Genomic DNA, 15,179 nt, shown 5'->3' on the forward strand with positions numbered 1-15,179 from the left:
CAACGGAGACGGGATAAAACAAGATCGAAATGAAGAAACTACCTTATTTACGGCCTTGAACCGATCTGTTGCTGGTCCAATCATCCCCGCCCGGCGCACACCAACCGTGAATCCAGCTCCACGACAGCTTGCTGCTTAGTCTCCATCTTTTGCACGATCCGGCTCCTCCCTCGGTCATTCCTTCGTTACGTTGTAGTTTACCCCCACCCAGTTTACTATACTTATATGCAGATATAGGATCAAAGGCCTGCCTTTCCCCCCGCCCCCAAGGCCTACTTGCAGGGGTCAGGGGTCTGACACAGCTATTGTCAATTTCATAATGTCTAATTAACCCTCCAAACTCTCATACCTTGGATAATCAATGGAGGGTCTCCGAACATCTTATCATCCATTACTAATTATGGACAAAACTCCGTACGCCTATTACATTCGTTCCTCTCCAGAGCAGCTCCGCCCTCCGTCCTCCGTACATATCCCGTTTTCGTGATTTTCTTCCTTTCCACTTAACTTTTGTTTTCATTTGCCTTCGAACCCAAAATTAAGGTTAGTTCTTTTTTGTACATCTCTTATTGGCGTGGGAATATCCGTACGCGAACGAAAATCCTTTTAATTAATAACCCGTGAGAACAACAAGACCCCACGTGATGGCTGAGTTCTGCCACATGGCGAACCGTTTTAACTAGCCAAACTCTCGCCAGCCTTGACTCCCTGTGTTCGGAGGATGCCGAGCTCCTTCTTTCGCCTATGTATCTCCGGGTCAGCGTCAAGTCTTCACGAGGAAATTGGGATAACAAATGCTAGACATGCCGAAGGAAGAGCGAAGGGGCCGTGGTACTGGCGCTGAGCGCAAATATCACTCGCATTGATTTAATATAATCTAAGTCAATATCTACAAATGCCCGTTTTTAGACGCCATCACTATGAACTCCATATAATATCAGGGGTTAAGTTAGTAGTAATTAATCGGGTTTGTTCAAGCTTAATCGGCCCGAACGCGTTAAGGGTCGACGAACGATATGCATATTCGCCAACTATTAAAGGCTCCAGCAGAGTATAACCGTCATACCATCACAGAATGTAGATTCCCAGCTCTTTCTTTTTTTTTTTCGTTGCAGCACATTGAACGGCTGTCCTCCCATCATCCGTGACATCAGGCTGAGAGATGGAAAATAATTCCAGCCACCATCCATGTGTTTATTATCCAATAATCCGGTTACCGTCAGACACACGGTAATTATCCTCGCTAAAAAAGGAAAGGTATGGGTGTGCCTGTTAAGAGCAGATACGAGGAATTCGTACACAAGTCCCGGATGGCGTATTATATTTTTAGATGGCGATGTTAGCAACACCACTAGCCAAATCATTTCCGCGGGCTTGTGACTTTAAGACCTCGTCGAACACACCAGCTGCGGAAGCAACGAAGCCAAGGAAAGGCTTGCTAGGAGCAAGAACACGAGACAAATACTCCGGGTGGAACTGGACACCGACAAACCAAGGATGGTCCTTGAGCTCGACGATTTCCATGCGCTCGCCCTTGTCATCTTTGCCAATAAAATGGAGTCCGCCCTTCTGGAGAGTATCGATATATTCAGGGTTGACCTCATAGCGGTGACGGTGGCGCTCATCAATGGAGCCACGATCCAGTCCGTACAGCGACCGGAGCTTCGACCATTCGCTGCCCTCCTGGAAGATAGTCGGACGGGATCCAAGACGCATGGTACCTCCAAGGTTGACCTGGTCAATTTCCGGCATGAAGACGACAACAGGATCTGGAGTGCGGTCGTCGAATTCAATAGAGCTAGCACGAGGGATATTGCAGACATTACGGGCATATTCCATGACTGCTATCTGCATGCCGAGGCAGATACCGAGGTATGGCTTGCCCTTGGTTCGAGCCCAGTGAGCAGCAGCAACCATACCCTCAGTACCACGGGTGCCAAACCCGCCAGGAACAAGGATACCGTCAGCTGTGCACATCTCATGCCAGGCCTTGTGGAATGCTTCTGGATGGGTTTCAGAGGCAGTCTTCTCAAGGTTCGAGGCATCAATCCAGGTGATTATGAGTTTTCGGCGGCAAGCCATGGCAGAGTGTTCTAGAGACTTAATGACTGAAAGGTAAGAGTCGTGAAGACTGACATATTTGCCGACAAGGGCAATGTTGACAGTGCTATAGACATGCTCTTGGGAAGTTGTGAGGGCCTTCCACTTTTTCCAGGTGTTCTGGCCCTTGTCTATGGAAGTTTGAGGGATGGTCAAATCGTCGATCTTGAGGATACTGCGAAGCTGGCCAAGGAAGCCTTGCTGTTCTAGAAGGAGAGGGACATGATACGTTGAAGCAACGTCATGAACACCAATGACTTGCTCAGGCTCAACCTGGCAAAACATGGCAATTTTATCGATAGTAGCCTTGTCAAGTGCTCTCTCGCAACGACACGCAATCTAATGAATATCGTCAGCACTTGATGAAACATTTTTCCCCCTTTCATATGGGTTTCCGGGCCACGTACCAGATCGGGGCTCAAACCGGCTGAGCGCGCATCCCGTATCGCCTGCTGGGTGGGCTTGGTCTTCAACTCGCCATGAATGGCTGGGACAAGCGAGACATGAATTTGGAGGAAATTGTTTTTGCCAGCACGACGCCGTAACTGGCGCATCGCCTCAACAAAGGGGGCGCTCTCAATATCACCGAGTGTACCGCCGAGTTCTAAATTCAGATTAGATTCAGCAAGCGATCCTTCCAACGTAGATTATACGTGGTCATACCGATAACGCAGACGTCAGGTTCCTCGTTGCTGTCGTCGGCTGGAGTTCTGGCTACACGCTCTATCCAGTCCTGGATGGCATCTGTGAGATGAGGAACAATCTGGACCGTACGACCAAGGTAGTCTCCTCGCCGTTCCTTTTCAATAACGTGTTTGTACATCTTGCCGGTGGTGATCTACTCATAATAAGTATATATGGCGTACGTTGAAGGATTTACGATGGACTCACGTTGTTATCCCGAGAGAGAGTGACGTTTAGGTATCTCTCATAGTTCCCCAGATCAAGATCAGCCTCACCGCCATCATTCAACACAAAAACCTCGCCGTGTCTAGGTATTAATTGTTAGACACGATATCTCGAAAGGGAGAGGCGTTGGGACAAGGTCCATTGCATACTCCGTAGGCGCCATAGTCCCGGCATCGACATTCATGTAGGGGTCGATCTTGATAGAGGTAACGTGCATAGATAATTAGAACCAGTTATCCAATGGCACTATCAACATGGATATTACTTATCTTGAGGCCATCGGTCTTCAACAAAAGTCCACTAGAAGAAGCTGTATAACAACATACAAGAATCAGGACATATATCTTTCTGAAGCTCCCATACTTGGACTTCCATGACTGATATCTCAATATATCAAAGGCGTGACCTACCAATTACGCCCTTCCCGATGCCACTGATCACACCTGTATAATATGATATATTAACCAGAAAATTTCTTGTAAAGGATTAAACATTCCACAAGCTGTAGAGGGCCCAAATTCCATTCATATGGACGAGCAAAACGAGTCAATGATACCAGCTTACCTCCAGAAACAAGAACGTATTTCATCGTGACGGTTAGGTTGCGAGTGAGAAAAAGAATATGTGATACTCAGAAATACGAAGCAGAGGTACAGAATCACTACTTATATTCAACTATAAATGTAGGGGTCCCTTTCCTGGCTTCTGCCAGGGGGGAGGAAGAAAAGAGGAAAGGAAAGAAAAAATCGACGCCCGCACTTCTGCCTTTAGTGGGACGGCGAGTCGCGTCGGCGCCTGCGGTTTTTGCTTGCCGAAAAGGCGCGCCCAATAAGGCTTAGCGCGATCGATCGTGGCACGTGATATCATATAGATCGACGACATATAGAACATATAACAAGAACATATAACATAGAACATATAACATAGAACATACAGAACATATGGATGGAAGATATGAATAGAAGATACATGAGTAAGAGTAGTGACGGAGTGGTTGCAGACAATATCTAGCTAGGAACCGACATTGAACAATCTAGCAATCATTGACGACTCCTTGCTACAGCAGACTCGCTTCCAGTTATCGGCTTGGACAAACTCCTCGATGGTACGGCCAGCCATCTGGAGGCAGCTGACTCCTGTATCTACCATCTTTCTGGTCAAATTGGTATCCTTCCCGTCGGCCCTTTGGCTGTCGTCGAACGTTTTTATGCAGTAGCTACTCCAGTCATTCTCAACCGCATTATTTATCACTTCCCGTCCATGTAAGATAAGAGCTGACCGAAATATTCCAGCGGCGTGGGATGAGGCAGGTGGCTGCAAGCTAGCAGAGTAAAGCTGCCATGGTGCTTTGGCGGAATAGCTGTGTCTTGTATACGATGAACAAAGTCCCTCAGCCAGTGCAAGAACGCCTTTGTGGATGGGCTTAAACTGCTCACCACAATTTCCCCACGCAATGGAGTATAAATGGAGATGAGCAAGAAGTTGTGCCATGTCGCCGTTTACACCTCTCCCAAGACCGGAGAATTCAAAGTCGATAACCCCGATGTTATTTTCTTCGACGACCGCTGTCAAGTCTTGCGAAGTTTTTGATGGAAGGCCAATAAGAATACCCCCTGGCCACAGATCACCGACATTAAAACACTGTTCTCCATCAAACACTTCCTGGCGCTCAAAGTCTTCTTCAACAATCTTGCTAAGTTCCTCTGATTCAACACAGTTGAACTGACAAAGATACCGTCTTATAGTTGACACCGCTGCTTCTCGCACTACCTCCTTCATACTGCCGTTCTCGAACCAAGTCATCGTAGGGTCATTGCCATATGACTTGATCGAATTCAAGGTCTCCTCAGCGTGGAAATCTGCAAAAAATTCGCCTAGCTTTTCACCAATACAAAGACATAGCTTATGATTTTCCAGCAAAAGAGTCCCAGTTAGTGAGGGCCAGGTTGAGCTTTGAGAAGGCAGCCAAGAGGCTGAAAGGTGGTCTGATAATGGCGGCAGAGTGCCTAGGTCTTCAAGGACTAGGATATGATGCTCTTCATCATGGGATATAAGGCCCGGTACCCGGACAGATGCTTTTGACGTCATGAGCTTAAGCGGCCCATCAGGTTCAGAGAATAGTGTGAGGGCGTTTTTCTCTACAATCTATAGCATATGAGCATAATTGGAAAGCGTTTCGGATTGACGAAGAGAGACTCACCTGTCTAATCTGATCGAATGGCGCGCCTTCGCCCACACTTGCTACGAAAGGCGGGGCATATTTCAATATCAGGCTCTGATGTTTTCCAAATGGCCCAGGCTTATCAGCTGCTGTGTTTTGCTTATTCGCATCGTCCCTCACAGCCCGGACGGTAACATTGACTAGCCCACCAGTAAGGCGTTTGACGATCCAAGTGTTCTGGGGATCTAATTTCCTAAAATAGGAATCAAAGTCAAGGGACATGACTCTTTAACTAGGGAGCAAGATATTTAGAATGGGCTTATTGCTTCGGGAAGTTGAATTAACTCAAGGATCTAGGTAATACACAGTTCTCAACCGCGATATATGAAGTATGAGAGGTGTTCACGTAGTGCAAGAGGAGATAGTCGAAAAGAGATACTGAAGGGCGTCTTGGCCGCTGGTCGGAGGCCATATATGGCTAGCGGTCTGAGGGAACATTTTTATAATAAAAAATATCTGACGGAAGTAACTAAATAAAGCCGAATAAGTCCATTTAAAGTGGGCAACAATTCTAGTTGCGAGACCACGCTGGCCGAACAATCTTAGTGAATCATATTAAATACAGTTACAAGTCAACCACGCGAATCCTTGCACAATCGCTTTTTTTTTTGCTCATGAAATGTCGAAAACGCCCAAAGTCATACACCAGCTCCATAGCATACATGTCCTCAAAATTGGATGAAACCGCGTAGAGTTCTTAGAAAATAAAATAAGATAAAAAAACTAGTAACGCAGAAGAAGAGAAAAACTAGTAACGCAGAAGAAGAGAAAAACGAAACTTGAAATGAACCATCAAGAGATCACTCAAAGTTATCCGTCCTGTCAACCCAGATGTCTTCTAGTTCGGCAAAGTTTTGGAAATGCAATGGGCGATGCTGATCATCGTAGAAGCGCTATATAACGAGATATATTATTAGTCATCTGATATAAACGGTAAACCAGTGAAACGGGTGGGGGATAAAAGCTTACCATCGGAGTGTCGACCTTGACATATATCGGTCGCTTTTCCACGCTACTGAAAGAACTTCCCATGAAACTGTAGTTCCAAACATTGTTTTTAGGGACCAAGAAATATCCACGAATTCTGTCACTGAGCAGCAACTGGCATTTATCACCCATGCTTGTTGAGAATCCTTGAGGTTGGTCGGAAGTGGTATCCTTATTCTCCGCACCCCACTTATAGCCTTGAGGCGTGAGGGCCCAGGCAGAAAGCGAAACTGAGCCTGGAGTAAATGAAACAGTCATTGTCACAGTCTTCTTATCCCAAGACGAGTGTGCATTCATTAACCGTGCGTGCTGTGTTATATCCATGGCGGTCATATAAGTGGGCTCGTTGCCGGATAGCGTATGAATGATTCCGAGTGGTTCGAGACCATTTAGGTACTCATGTTGCGGCAACTGTTGCGGAAGCTGTATATCCCGAGTGTTACCAACCTGTGGAATCATCACTATTGTTCGAATCTCCTTGACCTGATCATTGTCTGGGGGTGAGCTGCCGTAGAGATAGCCAGCCACTTGGACACGGAGATCCGAAATCATAATGAATCGCTTCAGTATGTTCTTTGGCATGATGTAGGTGTAATGTCCATCTTCCTGGATATCCTCGGAGGAGATATAGATATTGTTAGCACGTGTGCGCAGGTTGGATGTTGCAATTGCACGAGTTCGCCATTCGGTTTTTGATGCAAACGATTGTTGCTCATACTGTGAAGTTGTCGTCACGATGATCTCCTCGCCACGGACGTTCTGGGTCTTAGTAGTAACAGCAGTCAATTGTTTCTGTTCTTGCTGCTGCTTCTCCATTTCAGCAGCTTGTTGACGCTGCAGCGATGGCGCACTAATTTCCATGCCCAGGATAATATCTCGAACTTCGCTGCTAGTAAGACTCTGAACGTTGACATTGTTTTTCTTGCCATAGTCGTTCAAAATCAAATCTCGAAGTTGAACTTCCAGTTTGATCCAGTCCTCGTCTGAGAGTGTAGGCCAGATATGATGTTCCTGGGTAATAACCGTTTTGTCCGGTCGCAAGAGGATCTTAGTTTTCTCAATGTTGACATGCAAAGCTCGAAGAATCAAAACTAGTCGAGAGAAGGCAGTGTACGAAGATATGGTCTTAAGCCATTCGTCGTAAAGGTTGAAGAGCACCATCTGGGGTTCTGTAGCCTTAAGAATCATATCGGCAAGTTTCTCAATCTTCATGGCAGCTTGGAAGGGGAGCTGCAATTCAGAAGCTCGGATGGAAATATTTGGAAAGTCGAGCAGATGAACTTCAAGGGGATCAAGCAGACCCTTTCTCGTAACAATGAGCTGTTTAGGTTGTTCTTCAACGGGTAGAGATCGGATGAGAGCAGCAACTTCTTCGGCCGTTTTCCATTTGGCTAACTGACCTAAACGCTTCTGTCCAGCCCACACGCTGGTGTGGATGATTTTCAGGAAAAGTTGACCAGTTCGCGGATTGAAAATGAAAATCGCACCGTTGATGGGCTTGGTGGTCAAATTTCCTTCGAATGTCTTGTGGATAGTAACACGGTAGACATTAGTATCATCAATAAACAGTTGAATCTGGTTACTAAACAACTCGGAGTAATTTTGAGAGTTCAGGAACTCTTGGTTGCTTTCGGAAGCATACAGTTGCAGACCCTTGCGGATACGCTCTCGTAGGACATACAAGGCAGGATTTGCCTTCATGATTTTGGCCATGGCTTGCTGGATGAGAGCTTTCAAGCCGGGGAAATATTGTCCATAAGCAGAGTAAAGGTTGTAGGCCAGGTCAATGCCAATCATGAGACCAGTGGCCGATGGATAGATACTCATGCTGTCGGTCGTGTAGTCAAGGTATTTAGCACGCACATAACGTTCTATGTCGTGAGAATCGTAATCACCATATCTTAGCTGTACATCGAGCCAGAACTTGTTAGTCGTAGTCGCCTCAATCACGTCCTTGGTGTCAAACAGGAGGGAAGGCCTTGTCACATTCCATTTGTGAGTTGCGAACAAGAGAATATCGGCACAAGAGCTGTTCATCTTATACGATTTTCGGGGATGGATGGTCTCCTTCTGGACAGTCTCGATGCCAAGTTGTTCGAGCTCCTGGTCGAAGACTTGACATAGATCCATAACAACAGATTCGTGAATCTTTTGCCACAAATGCGCTCGGAATATCTGAATCAAGGATATCTTCAATGTTGGAATTTTGCCGTGCAAGAATATACCAGTAAGATCAAGCTGGACCTGGAAACCAACGTAAACGTTTGCTCTGTTAATGGTCGGTGACCACCATAAGGTGAATCGACGGTTAGGGATCTGGTTCAAACCAGATCTCTGAGCATTGGTAAGTTTCTTGAATTTCATCGACTCTTCGAAACCGCTGTTATGAAGCACAAGGTAATCGTGTCGTAGATACAGCTGGTCTTTGTCAACTCGGAAACCAGCCCATCCAGTAGCTTCAGGTTCTAGTGTGATATCCTTGACCATAAAGCTATGAGTCTGAAGAACATAGCGATCGATAGCCTTCTTGCGAGATAGAAGACTAGGGATTTCCTTCAAATTGCCGGATATCTGAGCAAATAGCTGGGGATATTGCGCAGTACGAGTTGCACTCCACATCAATCTTCGTTTAGTCCATACACTGAAGCCAAGAGAGCGAGCCAGTGCGACTGTATCCCAGAACAACGCTGAATTGCATTCGCTCTGGCTGAAGCCAAACATGTTCTCCGCGTCGACGTACCATCCATCGCTATCAAGCAAACCTGCAAGGACGGCTAGTCGGACAGCACGCGAATTGTTCAAGAACACAGCGGGGATATGTTTAGAATCAGTCTCAGATCCAGTTGATTTAGGATCCGCTAGCACATCAACCCCACGAAGAGTTTGAAGAAGTGAATAAACACCTGGATTGTTCAGAAATTGTCCAGTGATCTGCTCAAGGAGTTGTTCTTGCTCCTCCTCCTGGAGAGTACCGTACGCGCTAAGGCCGGCCTGCAGACGAACAGTTTGTTGAGTCTGCAGAGGCTCGTCGTCGTTAAATTGTCCGTCATCAGTCTGGCTAATGGTGTCCAGAATATCTAAATGTGCGCTGTCCAGATTGTCCTCTTTGGGCTGCTGCTGGCTAGGCTCGTGCAGGCGAGGGCTTTGAGAGGAACCCTCAGCAGGGGGTTCCAAAATACAAGCTTCACCAGGCTTACCACCAGTCTGCAACGTCCACCCAGCGGCAAGGCGTTGTGAAATGATTGTCTGCCGGGATGAACAGTCCTCAGACCCAGCGGCAGTTGTCAACTGGTCACGCCAAGCCAATTGTAGATCGAGTTCAGCAGCGTGTCTAACCACGAATTCTCGGACTTCTGCCTCATGGGATTTGTGGGCAGCTGCACTGCGGTGGTTGCCATCCCCAAGCCAGAGTCCCAGGAAATACGGGTTACATGGCACTGATTGTTCAGGAAGATCAAAACCGGGAGAATTGAAGACCTTGTACTTGCACCTCTCTTCATGCTTCAAAGTGTAAAACTCAGCGGCAGTCATCTCAACGGTTTCGTATTGTTCGGATGCAGAGACCTCTTGGACATCGGTAGGAGTAGAACTGGGTTCGGTTAATCCACCAAGTTTACTCTTTTCCTTGTGGAAGACTAATATATGGTTTGATGTAACAACAAGGTCTTCCTTTTGACTCTCAATCTTGATCCTATAGAGTCGATCTTTGCCGCTGACTATATTGAAGGCACGACGAGGTCCTCCATCTGGGCCAAGAAGTAGATCACCCTCCTTAACATCTTCAACAGCAACTTGAGAGTGATCATATCGAAGCAACATCGTACCGTTTGCAAGACACGCGCGTTCCCAGAAGAGACCTTCCCAAGAGGGGAACGCAGTCGCTTTGAAAAGAGTGTGTTCGAGGATAGTTTCAACACCACCCAAGGCTTGAATAACATCGGTTCTGTACGCGTTGAGGTTCCACAATTTACCATCATGCCTCTGACTTGTCCACCAGAACGGGTTACTTTTCATAAGCTGGTAAACCTTGAATTCTGTCCTGGCACGGAAGCCTTTGTCAAAGCTCAGTGTGCTGCGGTCTTTCTGGAAAAGGGTGTTGATTCGCGGGAGACCACGGTCCCAACTATCTTCCAGGTCCTCAAGAGTCAATCTTCGGTTTTGTTGGTTTGCCTCTTGTCGCTTTTGAGAATATTCCATCCAGACACGCTGAGAATCGATGAATTCAGCCTCCCAAGGAATGATATATCTGAAAATATTTGGAATCAAAGTCTCTTCGTCATGGGACATACCAGCCCGGTAATGAGTAACACCAGTATCTGTTTGTTTCGACCATCGCTTGTCACTTGTTGGGATAAGAATGTGAGACCCAGAAATCATGCCTAAGCCTCCCAATTCCTTAGGTGTGTAGAATACAGCTGGAGGGAAACGTGACGGCATCTTGGAGTTGAGACCAATCTTAACTCTCGTTTGAATCTTAGTCTCGCACTTCACAATAGTATCTAGTAAGTTGACTGTTGAGACTGCAGCTTCTCTGTAATAAGTGAAAAGGGCGATTAAGCTCGTATTCCACTTATTTGCAATCTTCGTGAAGGTGGTAGAACCAGAGGACATCAGGATCTGTCGAATACGGTTGTTGAACTTTTGAATATCCTCTTCCGTAACTTGAAGGAAGGCGTATGCAGTACGCTCTTTAGTCGTGTTGTCAGACAGAGACCAGACGCTGTCTTTCACGGAGAATTCTTCGTTCTGGTTACGAATCTTTGGCAGAATGCGAACCTCGAAACCGCACATGGAGAACAACAGATTAGGATTATCTTTGCTGTAAACACTTGCAAACGTATCATCCCATTCAACAGTGGTGATAGATCGTGGAAGTCGGTTCTTTAGATCCCAGAACACGGCACGACCAAGATTAACATCGTGTCTCATAAGGCGCATTCTAGAATCCCTCGGCCAACACTTCTTATTCTTATAACCGATAACATTCTCAAAGTTTGGATCTGGTTGTTCTGTCAAGAAGCGCTGGATCAAGTCTCGCGATTCATCAGCTGAAAACCTAAAGAACACCCAAATCTTGTCGATATACCTCGTATAAAGGCGGATAGGGTGCTTGCTTTCGGTAGCACGGTCTCTGAATTGCAAGAAATCGTTCGGGCTTTGTGGTGGACCAGCAATTTCACTAGCTCTTTGTAGACCAAGAAGGAGTAAGTCAATAACTAGGCCGTAGTACTGGAAGACGAATCCAGAGAACTGAAGGCCACGAATCAGGCCATAACTGTTAGTATGATTCATATCCTTGTAATTAAGCTGAACATTGTTCTTCGAGGTGATGTAGTCGGCCAAATTGTGGTCCATGATGAGACGAAGAAGGCGATTCAGCAATGTAAGATCGATCTTGTCGTATACTTTCGACAGCTGTGTCTCAATCATAACATTGCATTCACCATCAGCAGTCTCCCAGACATTGGATAGATTGTTGATGCCTTGGGCCCACTTATAGGTCAAAAGAGGCGGTACTTCAGAATCGGATGGCTTAATCCACGCGGGGAATAAGTGTCGCTGATCGGCTTGATACCAAAGATATTGATCAAGGTATGCATCGGTGATCTTTTCAATTGGCTCGATATCGTACACCGGGTTGATATGGCTATAGTTGTCATTCATATCAATACCAACTTCCTTGAAAGCTCGCTGAGTAAGGAGGAATCGTTTAATTCTCGCAAGGGTAGTGCCAGGGGAGTCGTATGCCTGTTCAATAAGCGCAAGTTCCTCACGTTGACTCTGGTTCAACCGGCCTTTCACCGAGTAAGCCTCACGCAATCGCTCAAGGGCTAGAATTAGAATCTTTGTGTCGTGTTTATATGACACACTTGGGAAAGGAATTGGTGAAAACTTTCGTGATTCTAGCCAGTGGACGGTTGTAGTATAGATGGCGACAGCCTCTTCTGAAGACACGTAGGGCCCATCCTTCATATAGTTGTGCTGCCTTTCTTGTTCAGACTTAAGCCACAAGCGGGTTAATCTTCCAAGATTCTTTTTGGCGACGGTCTTATCGACAGTAGCACCACGACGAATACGTTCTCTGTTATAGTGGGCGACCGATATCCACCAGTCCGCTTTGCTCTTCACGTATCGTAGGATGATATTCTCAATGGGGGCAGGCAGACCTGGCACTTTCCATGGGATGTTACTCTTCCAGCATCTCCATGCCTCAGACAGATGTTGGAGAACAGTATTAACTTTATTCTGTTTGATACCTTCTGGCATCATATCCATCAAGTCTGCCATAACCGAGGCGCGAAGTTCCAAATCGAAATGAGACTCAACACGCTGTTTGGTGACTGTCTTGGCGACACCCTTACTATGACGACCTTCAAACTGCCTCGACAATAGATTACCCAACCATCGTTCAAGGAGTGGGATTATACCACGAAGGAAAAATAGCCATACTCTCCAGGCGGGAGCCCAGAAACCACAGCCAGGGCCCTTGCCGACTGGACCAGAGTTAAACCGATAGTAAATAAGATGCTTCAAATCCTTGCACGACCGAATCTGATGCATGAGCTTGTATTTGTATCGGTACATTCCAGTCAATTGGCCAACATGGTTGAACGCGTAGAGGATACCATCAGCAAGCTGGAAAGCATCAATATTCCCTAGACGGTATTGGACTTGGGCATCTACAATCAACTTGGTCAAACGGAGGATTTCTCGCATCAAGTGGAAGGCGTTTCCAAAACGAGATTTCTTTCGTTCTTTGGTAGTTAACGTTTTCACGGGTTTAAGATTGAAATTGTAATCCAAGTGCAAGTAAGTCAAGTTCTTTCGGTGGATTAACAAGTTGAGCATGTTGAATCCTTGACGGCAAACTTGAAGACCAGCTTCCACCCAGTCAATCGTCGTTTGTTGGAAGAATTTGGTGCCCTTGAGTGTCCTCAACAGGTTCTGTTTATTTTGAGCTTTCGGCTTTCGCTTATGTAGCTCGTTCAGAACATATGTTTTCAACAGCTTCTGGTAAGACACTCGAACTTTCACTGGTTGGCCCTGGGGACAATGTTCTAGGTACCACTGCTTCACAAGGGGCACGTCTTGAGCACGAACCATTCTCCCAGAGCGGCGGTCAAATGGATATGGTGCCCACCACAAGGTGATGGCGGATGATGTCTCACTTGTGTAGAGCTCTTCATCGGCAAGAAACGGCTCAACAGCGGCTGGCAGCTCAAAATCGTCTTCGTCATTGCCAGGGCCAAAAATCTCATCTTCGTGGCTGATTGTTATATTCTGGGGTGCAACCGATCGAGAGGATATGGGGTTAATGATGGGGTCGAAGTAGAAAGCGGGAAGGTTATGATCCTCAGTTTTGACATAGACAACTTGAGGATGAGAGTACCATGAAATTTTAACACTTCTTGGTAGGGAGTTGTAGAGGTAGGGGAATGCTACTCTATATTCGGTTCGTATTGGGGCGCGGAATATGATACGATCAATGGCGTTGAATTCGCCAAAATCCTCGTCATTAGGGTCAATATCTTTATAAAGAGGCTCAAATCGTGGGCCACCAGGGATTGCCACGTTTAGGGCCTTGGCCGTTAGGAAGCTGTTCAACTCAAACATGTGGAAATAATTCTTGTCCACCACGTCGCTGAGAAGCTGATGACTTAACCGGTACAGGGTTGCCATCTGTGGGAGAGTCAGGTTCCACTCTTTATAACTTGGCCCGTTGACGTGAGGGGTGTCGAGCAGCGGCCGGTGGTCATAGAACCATTCGAAGACGGGGCTATCTTCAGCTTCATCGAGCTCCATTTGGATCGGTTCTAGGGGCTCCACGTCCTCGATGTTCTCCGACCACGACAGTGGAGGTTCCTCATCGTCGAATGGTGGAAATCGCATTCGTTTGAAATGCCTTCTGTCGCTCTTCTCACGTCGCATGCACACCCACATCGATGCCCACTGCGCATGAAAAACCGGCTCTATAACGCGTGGCGTCTCGTTGACAAGCGTTAAACAGCCATTCACGTGGTAAAGTACCTTTACTTCCCTCGCGGACTCCCAAGGCATAGGCATGTTCTCCAGCAGCTTCAGTACCGCATGAGGCATGAACTTCAAAGCTCCAAGATAGCTGCGCTTATCGGTGCTAAACTTCTTTTGCGACACATCTCCAATATCCTTGACAATCTTCCGAAGATGTTCCGGCGGCATGTCATCCTTTTGAGACTGAACGAACCCTGCCTTTCTTTTCTCTCCAAATCGGTTGCGCTGACTTCGAAGCCACTCTTTCTTCTTCTGCTCGAACTTCGCGGTCATCGGATGTGGAGACGGCCTGTAGCCCGGAGGCGGTGGTGCAAGAGGCATCGAGGGAGGCGCTGCAGCTCCCCATCCCGGAGGAGGTGGCGGAGGTAGAGACGCCATGGCAAGCAATCAAGTTTCGCGGGGGCGGAGGAAGTGTCGTAAATCTCTCTCGCCCTGAAGAATATATGGAATTAAAGGAGTGCTCGAGTGAGAGATCTCACATTAGACATGGGGTTTCCAGCGTCGCAATCCGGTCCTGGAAACGGGTCTAAAACAAGAAAAGAGATAATAGTACAGTTGACACAGAATATACGGCTTGGAGTGCGGCCAAAACACGTCCGAAGCGTTGTCTGTCTTTGGTGAAAAAGTCGAGATCGAGAAGCGTGTTTTGCTTGTTCCCTCTTTAGGCTCCGGATCTTTAGTTTTTGCGGAGCGTGCTCGCAGTCCAGATGCGGCCTAGCGCGGGCTCGCCAAAAAGACCCGACCCCGTGACCTCAGATTCCAACCCACACAAAATTAGATCTTTTTGAAGCTTGAAATTGATATCGACGACCACGAAAGAGACGACGTCGCCGCCCATTTTCACCCAGTCCCCCTGATCTCACCAGCCGCTGAGATTCAAACACCGACACGATGACTGCCACAAGACTTCAATACGTGAGTTGGACCGTTG

General features: G+C 46.9%; 3 protein-coding genes across 3 annotated transcripts; all 3 read right to left on the reverse strand.

Moving 5' to 3' along the window:
• Positions 1-1,326: 1,326 nt before the first annotated feature.
• On the reverse strand, positions 1,327-3,193 carry GIQ15_03417 (CTP synthase; the record flags this gene model as incomplete). Its single annotated transcript, XM_033550834.1, has 5 exons — positions 1,327-2,439; positions 2,508-2,704; positions 2,764-2,938; positions 2,992-3,091; positions 3,159-3,193. 5 exons carry the CDS (start codon positions 3,191-3,193, stop codon positions 1,327-1,329), a joined length of 1,620 nt encoding a protein of 539 aa, XP_033407995.1.
• Positions 3,194-4,020: 827 nt separating this feature from the next.
• On the reverse strand, positions 4,021-5,452 carry GIQ15_03418 (uncharacterized protein; the record flags this gene model as incomplete). The annotated part of the gene is made up of 2 exons (XM_033550835.1): positions 4,021-5,154; positions 5,210-5,452. The coding sequence occupies 2 exons, from the start codon at positions 5,450-5,452 to the stop codon at positions 4,021-4,023; spliced, it is 1,377 nt and encodes a 458-aa protein (XP_033407996.1).
• Positions 5,453-6,030: 578 nt separating this feature from the next.
• Positions 6,031-14,626, reverse strand: GIQ15_03419 (uncharacterized protein; the record flags this gene model as incomplete). The annotated part of the gene is made up of 2 exons (XM_033550836.1): positions 6,031-6,123; positions 6,200-14,626. The coding sequence occupies 2 exons, from the start codon at positions 14,624-14,626 to the stop codon at positions 6,031-6,033; spliced, it is 8,520 nt and encodes a 2,839-aa protein (XP_033407997.1).
• Positions 14,627-15,179: the final 553 nt, after the last annotated feature.

Source organism: Arthroderma uncinatum (genome assembly GCF_011692745.1).
Source record: "Arthroderma uncinatum strain CBS 119779 chromosome Unknown scaffold2, whole genome shotgun sequence".
Classification (NCBI taxonomy): domain Eukaryota; kingdom Fungi; phylum Ascomycota; class Eurotiomycetes; order Onygenales; family Arthrodermataceae; genus Arthroderma; species Arthroderma uncinatum.